At 40.5% G+C, this 13,372-nt stretch overlaps 1 protein-coding gene across 9 annotated transcripts in view; it reads left to right on the top strand.

The window, feature by feature from the left end:
* The window catches only part of sgip1.S (SH3GL interacting endocytic adaptor 1 S homeolog), a 65,748-nt gene that overhangs the window by 46,248 nt on the left and 6,128 nt on the right, over positions 1-13,372 (top strand). For all 9 annotated transcript variants that reach the window (XM_018260751.2, XM_041561355.1, XM_041561354.1 and 6 more), the window contains 4 exons: positions 2,585-2,696; positions 10,830-10,985; positions 11,280-11,412; positions 13,024-13,226. In XM_018260751.2, the coding sequence (XP_018116240.1) occupies positions 2,585-2,696; positions 10,830-10,985; positions 11,280-11,412; positions 13,024-13,226 (604 nt within the window). The remainder of the gene's footprint in view (positions 1-2,584; positions 2,697-10,829; positions 10,986-11,279; positions 11,413-13,023; positions 13,227-13,372) is intronic.

Below are 13,372 nucleotides of genomic sequence, written 5' to 3'. Positions count from 1 at the left end.
GGCTGAGTATATATACGGATTAGTAGTAGGACTGTTATTTAAAACAAACTCATCAAAGCACAGCAAAATAACTGGATATAAGTCACGTTTCAAGAAGACAGATGGTCTACTAAAGATAAACAAGACATTAACATCATTCTCATGTGAGATTGTTAATATCCATCATCAAGCCCTACATTTTGTGATATTTGTGTGCGCTTGTGTGTTCTAAATTCATATGCTTTTTGCTTCTGATGGTCTGCTTCTGTATGCATAGAGACAACAAATTAATAACTGCTGCAAGCAACAAATCAGTCATGTTGGTTATGTCTTTTTGCTGGTTTAAATGCGTATTGAAATAAAAAAAGATGTCATTCTTACTAAATAGGAAATTCAATTATGGATAGCTGCACACTCTCCTGCTTGTTTGGGAATCTAATCAACTTGAAGTTTCAAGTGGTGCGTGAGATTGAAATTTATCAATAGTAAAATGTACAAAAGTATCTCAAAGCTCGCCCTCATTAGGTTTATACCCAATAGAATTCAATTTTATAAACCTGATATCCCATTAATCATTTATAAAAATCACTTCACTTCATAATGTATAGCATAAATAAGTCACATTTGATCCCCACAAATTCATAATGATTAATTATCATCAATTAATTACACCATCGCCAATTAATATTTTTATTATTATTTATTTATTTATTAATATTTTATTTAAATACATTAATAAATAGTTGAATTCATGTATAAGTAAAACAAATGCAGTAATTCATGAATGCGTTAAAAATGTTCCATATGCAGCCCTGATGAAGCCAGCAGGAGGAGCGAAACTGAGTATGAATTGGTGGGGATCAAATATGATTTATTTATATTATACATTATAAACTGAAGTGATTTTTTTTTAATCGACTCAGGGGATCTCAGGTTAATAAAATTGAATCCAATTGGGAATAAACCTACTGAGTGTAAGCTTTGAGATACTTTTGTACATTTTGCTATAAATAGAAAATCATATTCTGTATGTTTTGTAACCCTGTTTTTAGTAAGTTTTGTGTTCCGAATCATATACTCTTAAAGAGGAAATGAACCCCCATTTGTAATAAAAGGCACCAATAAAAGGTTTGCTTTTAAACAGGTGACCAGTAAATGCGACATGCTGATTGTTTGCTATGGGCTACTGCTCCTGGGCAACCTAAGGGGCACATTTACTATGGGTCGAATATCGAGGGTTAATTAACCCTCGATATTCGACCATCGATGTTAAGTCCTTCGACTTCGAATATCCAAGTTGAAGGATTTACCGCAATTCGTTCGATCGAAGGAAAAATAGTTTGATCGACCGATTAAATCCTTCGAATCGAACGATTCGAAGGATTTTAATCCATCGATCGAACGATTTTCCTTTGATCAGAAATTGCTAGGAAAGCCTATGGGGACCTTCCCCATAGGCTAATATTGGTGCTCGGTAGGTTTTAGGTGGCAAAGTAGTTGGTCAAAGTTTTTTTTAAAGAGACAGTACTTAGACTATCGAATGGTCGAATCGTTCCATTCGAAGTCGTAGTCGAAGGTCAAAGTAGCCAATTCGATGGTCGAAGTAGCCAAAAAAAATACTTTGAAATTCGAAGTATTTTTTATTCTAATCTTTCACTCAACTTAGTAAATGTGCCCCTTAGTGTCTTTTATTACATAAACCCAGTAGTGTCAAGAACAGGTATTTGCCATGCCATTATACACCACAAAAATAGAAAAATTGTGTTTTTAATAGTTGAGTTTTGTACTACTATAATGTCGTTGTACCAATGTCATTCCCTGCAATGTTTTCTGTCACTTAAAAACGCTGGGCCCCTGTGGTGCATTATTTCAGCACTAAATATTGCACTTGGAAGTGCAGTCCATTATTGGGGGCCTCACTGCCAGAATCCTTTGGCTGCTCTGAGAGTGTCAGTATTGGGTATGGTGTAGAATAGCCAATGATCCAGAACAATGAAAAGAAAACTTCTCAGTGGGAAACCAGATGACTTGTGAGCTCTGGTTTGTTAATTGGCAGTTGAGTGGAGGTCAAAAAAATTAGATCGTAAGCTCCACTGGGGCAGGAGTTAATGTAAATGAGTAAACATTGTATGTAAATCCTAGCATGTGTTGATGCAATACTAATAAACATATCCCAGTGCAGCTCATAACACATTTATTAGTAACGAGGGAAGTCACTATGGCTTTCTGTATCCAAATAGCTATGTGATCAAATTTATATGTACGTGAGTGTGTGTGTATGTATATGTGTGTGTGTGTGTGTGTGTGTGTGTGTGTATATATATATATATATATATATATATATATATATATATATATATATATATATATATATATATATTTGAAACAATGAAAAAACTGTCATGCAATTGCTTCTTTAATAAAAGCTGCATCTGGTTGGTAGCAGATGTTATAAAAAGAATCGTCCTTCGCTGCCAAGAAGTTCTGAAAATGTTTGGATAGTGTCTGTTATGTGCACAGTTATATTAGTATTGTAGTTAATTTCTATTCAAAGCCACAAAATGTGTGATCCATAACAAGAGTTAGATTGTGACTTTTCTTACAGGCTCTTCCAGAGGTCCTAGCCCTTTAACTATGGGTGCTCAAGATACTCTACCCGTAGCTGCTGCATTCACGGAAACAGTAAATGCCTACTTCAAAGGGGCAGATTCCAATAAGTAAGTTATTTTAAAACCCACTAATAATGTGTTACTGTAGACAGAAAACATCTGTTATATTCTGGGATCTCCTGGGTAAGCTGCCTGCAAGGCATGCTGCCTAAATGGCTGAATCACTTCTGGGTGACAGAATAAAAAGTTGCCAGGAAAGTCCATATAAAAACTGTATACGGTACATTACTTCATGTAAATTTACCTAGTCTTTATTTTTAAATATGTAAATATGTCAAGTTTACTCAGTACAGCTATTTATTATTTGAAATAACATATTTCCTACTGTAGATTCACATGGAAGATAAACAGCTGTAGAACTAATAATGCATAACTCCAAAAGATACCATATTTATGTATTTGTTTATACGGCCAGTGGGTGCACAGTTAATAGTGGTACCATTTGATTTGGACTGGTAGGTTCCTGTTCTCCTGTATTTTCCATGACCTGACCTACATAAGGTAGTTTCACAACTTTGACAGGTTAACCTATGAACTAAGATGCACAACCTGTCAAATTCGATTGAGTTAAAGAGATACTGACATAAGAAAATAACCTTTTTTTATTATCATAACTATCATAACATTGTCTTTGAATGCTATTTATAATTTTGCCATAAAAGTATTTGCCTGATGCTTTGACAGTACCTTTCCCCAGTCCTCTCCATGTCAACAACGTTCTGGGATAGGTCCCTCCCTCTCCTAATTGTAGAACCCACCCATTAATTAATTAATAAATACTTACCCCCAACACCCACAGGCGTCTTTTTTTGGGTTCTTTTTGTCTCTCTCCTAGCTCCTTGCAGGAGCTCGTTTGTTCTTTTTCCAGAGGTGTAGCAGGGGGCTGTCGTAGTACGTCCCAGGGACGGAGTTTTTTGGCTGGTGTTTAGCCTTTTTCTCCGACAGCAGGGCCTCTCTCTCTCTTTTTCCCATAGAGAAGCCGTCCGCTGTGGTCCCCCTGTTCCCTAGCCTATACCGGCCCCTGTTGGTGCCCGGCGGCTCGGGGCTCATTCCCTCACCCGGACTCTGTGAGTATTTTGGGGAACAGGGGGGATGGCGGCAGTCAGGGAAACATTTTGCGGCTTTCGGCAAGGTCTATTGCCGATAGAGAAGAGAGAGAGCGTAGGACCCGGAACTTCCGCATACGTCACCTTTGCGGATCAAGCGGCGGTATGGTTCCGGGTCGGGAGCATCGTCTCTCTCTCTCTCTCTCGTCCCCTGCTAGGCGCCTCCGCGCCGATTGGCTCCGGCTGGGGGGCGGGGCCCTTGGCCTTATTAGGGGACAGGAAGCAGCGGTCTGTGTAAGCTCTTTCTAGCTCGGCTGACCACACGCTGCTCCTGCCTCGTGGTTAAGTTTTTCTCGGTAGGTAGGGGAGCAGTAGCCTGTGAACTGGGCTAGGAGCCTGCTAATGCATTTTTAATGTATTTTCATTTATCTTTTTGTTTTTCTCCTCCTTTTTTGGTAGGTTGCCCAGTTCCTGGTATTGTTCCAGCCGCCATCCCCAGAAAAGTCTACACCCCTGGTTGAGGTAAAAAAAAAAAAAAAAAAAAAAAAATATATATTCTTTTTAGACACTAAACTAATGGAGGGTGAGCAGTCTAAGGCGGGATGCTAGTTAAGCAGTTCCCAAGACTTCTAAATCTTTCTCTCTCTCTCTTCTCATCCTGGCAGTGCTATGAGGCCTTCCAGATCCAGAGAAAGATCAAAGGAACAGTCCATCCCCAGGGAGGAAAATGTTCAAACCACGCAGGCCCAATGCCTGGGATGTTCAGAGGCACCTCTGCCGGACAAGAAACTATGCCAGTCATGCCTCAATGCGGCAGCAGGGCAGTCAGCAGGTGCCAGTACAGATATCCTTGCTTGGATAAAGGAAACTGTGGCCAAGGAAGTGCAGGCAGCTTCCAGAAACGTGGGGGGACCCTCAGGGGTTTCCATTTCCCCGGAAGAGGAGGGGGACTTCTGGACAAGCTCAGTGCTGGAATCAGATACCGATCAGGAAGATGAGACTCAGCATTCAGCCTTTGACTTCGCCCTAGTTCAGCCATTGATAAGGGCAGTCTGAACCTCCTTAGCTCTGCAATCAGAGGAACAGGCAACTTCTTCCTCTTTTCTTCCCAAGGCCAAGGGATCTGCGCAAGTTTTCCCGCTACATCAAGAAGTATTGGAGCTGGTCAAATCGGAATGGGAATCAGTGTCTAAGAGGAGCTCTACGCAAGCACGATTCAATAAGCTCTATCCATTTAAGGAAGAAGATATGAAGGACATATCTACTCTCCCCAAGGTGGATGCTCCAGTCCTCAACCTATCAAAAAACACTGTTCTTCCTATCGAGGACCAGGCAACATTAAAGGACTCCATGGACAAGAGATTGGAAACAGATCTGAAAAGAGCCTTTCTAGTGGCAGGGGAATCCCTTAAACCAGCAATGGCAAGTCTGTCAGTAGTCAAGGCTCTTGAAGTTTGGCTAACTAACATAGAAGCAGCCCTCAAAGAAGAACGCGATAGGACTGACATAATAGAGGGTTTGAAGGAACTCAAGCTGGGGTCCTCATTCCTCATGAACGCCCTTGTTGATCAGATTCATTTGGCTTCCAGATCACTGGCTCTTTCCGTGTCGGCTAGAAGAGCTCTGTGGCTCAGATCCTGGGAAGCGGACTCAGCCTCTAAATTCGCATTATGCTCCTTGCCCTTCCAGGGTCAGACACTTTTCGGCAAGAAATTGGAAGACTTAATTTCAAAGGCTTCAGGAGGTAAAAGCCAGCTGATGCCTCAGAAAAGAAAGAGAAGATACCCCAATAAACAGTCGGCCAGAGGCAGAGGCACATTCAGATCTAGATCTCCCCCATACGATCAACAGAATTTTCGTTCCAGAAGCAACAATCCAAGAGCAGGTAGCTGGAGAGGGGGACAATCAGGATTCTTTAGGGTGGCAAGAGGTAGATCCTCCAGCAATCCTAGGAAACAATTCTGAAGGTGGTGCTCCCCAGGGGCAAACAGTAGGGGCAAGACTGACACTGTTTCGAACCGCCTGGGAGAAATCGATAGAAGACAAGTGGATTCTCAGCATTATTCGAGAAGGTTACAGGTTGGAGTTCAAACATCTTCCTTCTCCATGCTTTCGTCCTTCACCTCTTCCAGCCTGCCCAATAAAGAGAAGGAGTCTCCGGTCATGTCTACTAGCTCTAAAGTCTCAGAGAGTTATTTCCCAGGTCCCAAGAAAGGAATGGGGACAGGGAAACTATTCGATTTTCTTTATAGTACAAAAGCACTCGGGTGCTTGGCGTCCGATTCTGGACTTAAACAGTGTCAATCGGGCCTTGAGGGTCCAAAGGTTCCGAATGGAATCCATAGACTCGGTCAAAAACGCAATTGCACCAAGAGATTGGATGTGTTCACTGGATATCAGGGATGCTTATCACCATGTGCCGGTCTGCAGAGAAGACAGAAGGTTCCTCCGATTCAAGGTGGGAGACGCTCACTTTCAATTCAGGTGTCTTCCCTTCGGCCTCTCCACAGCACCAAGGGTGTTTTCAAAGGTCATGGTCACTCTTATAGCCCACCTGCGTTGGCAGGGCATCCGAGTGTTTCATTATTTGGACGACCTCATTATCCTAGCCTCTACGCAGGCCCAAGCTGTCAACCACAGAGACAGGGTGATGGAGTTTCTCAGATCCCACGGATGGACCCTGAACCTACAAAAGAGTCAATTGCATCCAGCTCAAGTGCTACAATACTTGGGCGCAATCTTGGACTCCAGGGAAGGTACAATTTCATTGTCCAGAGAAAGACAGGAAGCCCTCAGGAAAGAGGTTGCATCCATCCTGGAGTGTCACAGGGTCTCGGCAAGGACTTGCCTAAGAATCTTGGGGATGATGTCATCCACCATAGGGCTGGTTCCCTGGGCCCATTGGAGAATGAGGCAACTTCAGCATGCATTTATTCATCAATGGGACGGTTACAGCAAGGATCAACAGATAGAGATTTGCTCCGCAGTGGTCCCAGACTTACTCTGGTGGACGGAGCCCCAGCATCTGTCCCGAGGTTCCGAACTGTTTCCAAGAGCCTGGACTGTAATATCTACAGATGCATCTGGAAGAGGATGGGGGGCTCAGCTAGGCGCCCAGGTAGCTCAAGGATCATGGCCAGCACCTTGGTCAGAAGAGCCATCAAATGTCTTAGAGCTAAGGGCCATTCATCAAGCCTGCCTATATTTTCAGGATCAGCTCGGAGGCTCGAGACTAAAAATAAGATGCGACAATACAACGGCGGTGTCCTATATCAGAAGACAAGGGGGAACAAGAAGTCCTTTCCTTATGGCAGAGGTGGAACCAATCTTTCAGTGGGCAGAGTCAACAGTGATAGATTTCACGGCAGTATATCTTCCAGGGAAGTTGAACAAGGCTGCGGATTTTCTCAGCAGGTATGCAGTGGGAAGGCACAATTGGAGTCTCAATCAAGAGATTTTCAAGACTCTAGTTCGCATATGGGGACAGCCGGTCATAGACCTCATGGCCTCATCCACAAATTCCAAATGTCCCCTCTTCTTCTCGAGGGAGCCAGATCCGATGGCTCTAGCAGTGGATGCTCTTTCCCAGAGATGGACTCACCGTTTGTGCTACGTCTTTCCTCCTCTTCCTCTAATACAAGCAGTGATTCAGAAGATCAAGCAGGACCAAGCAGAGGTGGTTTGCATCGCTCCAGCCTGGCCAAGAAGACCTTGGTTCACGGATCTGGTTCAGCTCTCGAAGGACCGTCCTTGGAAACTCCCAATGTCAGAGAATCTTCTAGTCCAAGGGCCTTTCAGACATCCAGATCCAGGTCCTCTGGCTCTCACGGCGTGGAGGTTGAGCGGCAGACCTTAGAGTCCCAAGGGCTTTCCCAAAGCGTTATTCAAACCCTATTAAGATCCAGGAAATCTTCAACAAACTCAAGATATTCAAAGGTCTGGGACACTTTCACGAACTGTCGAAGGTCGTCGCTATCTCTGCCAGTTTCTGTCGCAGAAGTCTTGGAATTTTTGCAGTCAGGAATGGAAAAGGAATTATCTGTCAGTACCCTGAGAACTCAAGTTTCTGCAATATCTGCAGTCTCAGGAGTAAAATGGGCTCAACACCCCTTGGTGTCCCGATTTTTTAAGGCAGCGATTAGGATCTTACCAGCAAGAAGACCAAGGTGTCCCAATTGGGATCTTCCTAGGGTTCTCAAGATGCTGTCATCACCTCCATTCGACACAATGGATTCTCTCTCAATTTGGTTATTGACGGTTAAGGCGGCCTTTTTAGTGGCCATTACCTCAGCTAAGAGAGTAGGGGAACTGCAGGCACTTAGCTTTTCTCCAGACAGTCCTACTTTCTTACCAGATCGAGTCATCCTAAGGTTCATACCATCCTTCAAGCCTAAGGTGGTTTCGCAATTTCATCTCAGGGATGAGTTAGTTTTACCAGCTTTTCCGAAGGAATCAGCTTCACCAGATTTGCAAGCCCTGGATGTGGCGGAAAACATTCGAATCTACTGCGAAAAAACAGATTCAATCAGGAAGTCGGATAGACTCTTTGTTATCCCGGCTGGTTCAAGGAAGGGGAATCCAGCCTCATCCAGATCCATTTCCCATTGGATAAAGTGGGTAATCAAAAGAGCCTATTCTTCCGCAGACCTCCCGGAGCCATCTGAAGTAAGAGCGCACTCAACCAGGGGACACGCAGCTTCCTGGGCGGCAGAAGCAGGGGTTCCATTAGAGGTGATCTGCAGAGCAGCATCTTGGTCTACGCCTTGTACTTTCATTGCTCACTATAGGCTGGACGTGAGAGCTTCTGAATATTCCCTTTTTGGGGCTAAAGTCCTTAAATCTGCCTCCTCAGAAAATTAAAACATGATTGCAGCATCTTTGTCTATGAGGCGTTATTTTTTCTTCCCACCCTGGGACAGTGAACTTGCTACGTCCCAGAACGTTGTTGACATGGAGAGGACTGGGGAAAAGGGAAAATTGTATCATACTTACCGTAATTTTCCTTTCCTGGTCCTCTCCATGTCAAGGTTACCCTACCCAGTGTATTTCGGATATTTTACGAACTTGTAACTAGACGCCTGTGGGTGTTGGGGGTAAGTATTTATTAATTAATTAATGGGTGGGTTCTACAATTAGGAGAGGGAGGGACCTATCCCAGAACGTTGTTGACATGGAGAGGACCAGGAAAGGAAAATTACGGTAAGTATGATACAATTTTCCCTTTTCTTTCTACCCTGTTGAAAGGGGGTTGAGGGGGCTGCCATATTTGTGCAGTAATAGTCCATTACCATTAGAAACTGTGAGAAGTTGAGCAGGGACAGTCAGGTTGGCAAAACAGTCAGGTTTAGGAACTTCAAGTGACAATTACTTACAAAAGCAAAACTATCAGTGAAAAACGATCAATATGACCTATAGGTATATTTTGATGTAGATTAATGTTTTGAAAAGAAAATTTTAAGTGTCAGCATCACTTTAACCCAGTCCAGAATTGACTACATTTACTTCCACCATTTTAGCTGTAGTAGAAAAATTGCCAAGTTCTGTCAGTTGCACCAATACACTTTTTGCATTGCCCTTTTATATTTTGTTTATTGATCCCACAAATAACACAAAAGATTGGAAAACTCAAAAACAATAGACTGAAAACGTAGACATCAAGATGCCTATGGGTGGTAGCAGAGCAAAAGATCTTCCATGTAGATTACCATATTGAATTTATTCAAGTAATATGTCGTGCTTTTGATAAGATAAGGCCAATGTGCTTTGTAATGTCTTTTAGCACTTTTTAAAACTCAAGCTAAAACTGCTTAAAGCAGACCTGTCATCTACACATCAAAATCTGCATAATGAAAGTCCTTTGCAAATTAAACATGGAACACAAATTCTGTTTTTCATTAAAAATTCCATACCTGTTTTGGAAGGTGTTTAAATATTTGACCTGTCAATCAAATATTATCTGCCCCGCCTCTATGCCTGAGGTAGAGGTGGGGCAGTACATTACTTTCACTTTCCATTCAGCAATTCCAACAAATCACTGCCCTCCTCAAATTTCCCCTTCCCTCCTCAGGCTTTATAATTGTGTTGGGCACTATGTAGAGGCATTAGGTCCCCCATTCTTGTATATTAGGTCCCCTTTAAATGTATATATAATAAGGCATGTAGTGCTTTCATGCAAGATATTGAAAATTAAAGCTCCCCCCCCCTCGATGACACCCTGGGTGAGCGTATGTGTGATACAGCAACTTCAGAATAAACTGTGTATACTGTGCTCCTCATGGACCCACGTTGAATCAGCACAGGGCAACAAGAAGATGGCAGCGCAGTGCTCTAGAGGAATGTACGTCTCACCTTTTTTTTTATATATATATAATACACAAAAGCCATGAATATCTTGTAAATTATATCCTTATAAACGGTGAGTAGTGATGTCATCAGTTATAAACGGTGAGTAGTGATGTAATTTCTGTCACATGACTCACTAAAATTTGTGTATTATAATTAATAAAGTACCCCCAGTTGTAAAATATGAGGATATTATAAGTTACCTCGGAGTTCCATGACCTGTATAAAAACACTCGGCCTTCGGCCTCGTGTTTTTATATGGTCATGAAACTCCTCGGTAACTTATAATATCCTTATATTTTACAAGAGGGGGTACTTTATTCACTATATATATATATATATATATATATATATATATATATATATATATATATATATATATATATATATATATATATATATATATATATATATGGAGAAGCAAGGTAAAAAAAAATTGTTTTTGGTCATGCCACCCATACTTTCTTTTACCTTTAAAGTAGGGGAATGCACTTTTTGCCACTAAGCACTTGTTTTAACATCACAATTTATATAAGGACTAATGTAACCCTTAATGTAAAATATAAAGATGTCATAGGAAATCTGTAAACTCTGTAAAGATATGAGACTACAGGGTAAGCTTCTTATACTGATCCGCAAGCTCAGAATTGATCTGAGATATCCTCATTGTTTCTGTGAATTATGTGATATCGCTAAGTACTGATTATAACTGACATCTTTAAACCCCATTTAAAAATATATTTTGCAAGTTGCAATGTATTACATACATTTTTTTTTATTTTTATTTAATTAGGTGCATTGTAAAGATCACCGGGGAAATGGTATTATCTTTCCCAGCTGGAATCACCAGGCACTTTTCAAACAACCCAGCACCAGCTGCTCTTACATTTCGTATAACTAATTATAATCGGTTAGAACATGTTCTGCCAAACCCTCAACTTCTCTGCTGGTAAAAAACCTTTTACTTCTTCCTCATAATTTATTACAATTGTTGCTTTTAATATTGAAAAATTACTTTTTTACCCCAAAATATAATAAAGTACTGCAGAAATAATGAAAAAGGTATGCAATGTATACAGTATGAGGAGAATTGGATGGGGACAGAATGTGTAAAAAAAAATATGTAAGGGTACGCATTGCAGTATACATATGATATCTTATAAAATTTTATAAAAACAAGACACATTTTGTGTATGTGTTTTTTTTAATGCATTTATGTGACTGTATGATTTTCTGTACTCAGTGATAATGCACAGTCTGTCCCCAACATGAAGGAGTTCTGGGTCAACATGCCAAATCTGATGACTCATCTAAAGAAAGTATCAGAACAGAAGCCACAGGCAACATATTACAATGTAGACATGCTCAAATATCAGGTAATTACTCCAGTACCAACCAGCAATTCTCTGTAGTATTAACAGATACCGGTACTTCAGACTACTTATACCATTGTCACAATTGTTTTACAGCAAAATATGCAGATTATGTTATGCAAATGGATGTTTTCTGTTATGTTTTATGTATCCTGGCAGCCTTTTAGGGAATGTAGGATATTGTATCTTTTCACTATCATCTAACATGCCAAAATAGCTTTTAACTTTATCTATGAGTGAAAGCACTAATTTTTATTCATTTATTTAAAAAATACCTTTTAAAAATGGACTGTGCTGTTGTTTGGCAAATGTAGCTTTTGTCATTGAAATAAAAAAGATAAGACAGCTGTGGAGTAATGTATTATACCATGTATAATGTTTGTGCATGAGCCCTATATGAATGCAAAGTGTTCTGCTTAATGTTGCACTGCACAATGTCCCTTAATTTCATGTTGAATTATGAAGACTGTGCCTGCTTGTTTAAAGGAATTGTTCAGTGTAAAAATAAAAACTGGGTAAATAGGCTGTGCAATATAAAAAATGTTTCTAATATAGTTAGTTAGCCAAAAATGTAATGTATAAAGGCTGGAGTGACTGGATGTCTAACATAACAGAACACTACTTCCTGCTTTTCAGCTCTCTTGGTTTCACAAATTGGTTACCAAGCAGCAACCAATCAGTGACTTGAGTGGGGGTCACATGGATCATATCTGTTGCTTTTGAATCTGAGCTGCATGCTAAGGATCAATTGCAAACTCACTGAACGGTTATGTCCCATGTGGCCCCCCTTAAAGGGGTTGTTCACCTTTGCGTTAAGTTCTAGTATGATGTAGATGATATTCATCTATCGTTTAGGCAGTGCACTCAAGAGCCCTCTCGAAATAGAATCGCTCGCTTTCAGTTCACTGATAAAACAGGTTTTCTTTATTTAAACATCTCTGTACACCAAAAACACAGCGGAATGAGGTCTGGCGCGTTTGTGTCACTGCACTTCATCAGAGAGTGATATTCTGAGACAATTTGCAATTGGTTTTAATTTTTTTATTATTTGTGTTTTTTTAGTTATTTTGCTTTTTATTCAGCAACTCTCCAGTTTGTAGTTTCAGCAATCCGCAAATTACCTTAGTAACCATGCACTGATTTGAGTAAGAAACTGATCTATGAATAGAAAGATGAGTAATAAAAAGTAACAATAACAATACATTTGTAGCCTTATAGTGCATTTGTTTTTTGATGGGGTCAGTGACCCCCATTTGAAAGCTGAAAAGAGTAAGGAGAAGAGGACAAATAACTGAAAAACTATAAAAAAGAAAAAATTAAGTTCAATTGAAAAGTTGATTAGAATTAGCCATTCTATAACATACTGAAAATTAACTTAAAGGTGAATCACCCCTTTAAAGTCGCTGACTAACTCAGAGTTAGAGAGCTGAAAAGCAGGAAGTAGTGTTCTGGCTATTATGTTAGACTTCCACTCCAGCCTTTATAGATTATATTATTGGCTAACTAACTATATTAGAAAAAAAATTATTTTGCACAGCCTTTTTTTACACTGTTCCTTTAAGAGAAAATGAACTGACCGTGTTATGTTCTATTTCCTGTCTTCTCTTTTATAAGGTATCTGCACAAGGACTTCAGTCTACTCCTCTGAACCTTGCAGTAAGCTGGAGGTGTGAGCCTTCCAGTACAGACCTCCGATTAGACTACAAGTACAATCCAGATGCAATGACAACACCTGTAGCTTTAAACAATGTCCAGTTTATTGTTAATATTGATGGAAGTGTAACAAAACTCCAGGCTGTTCTTCCTCCAGCTGTCTGGTATGATCTATTACAATTTTTTTTTTTTTTGCATTTACCCTGCTTCAGTACAAGGTCATCTTTGACAGCTGTACAAAATGTGTCCCTGCTTCTTATTCATATCGCACCATTATTTTTTCATTATGCATGTAGTCTGTGCTAAGAAA

This window comes from Xenopus laevis, chromosome 4S (assembly GCF_017654675.1).
Source record: "Xenopus laevis strain J_2021 chromosome 4S, Xenopus_laevis_v10.1, whole genome shotgun sequence".
Taxonomy (NCBI): domain Eukaryota; kingdom Metazoa; phylum Chordata; class Amphibia; order Anura; family Pipidae; genus Xenopus; species Xenopus laevis.
The sequence above is the reverse complement of the archived record's forward strand: the minus strand, read 5'-3'. Positions and strand labels throughout refer to the sequence as shown.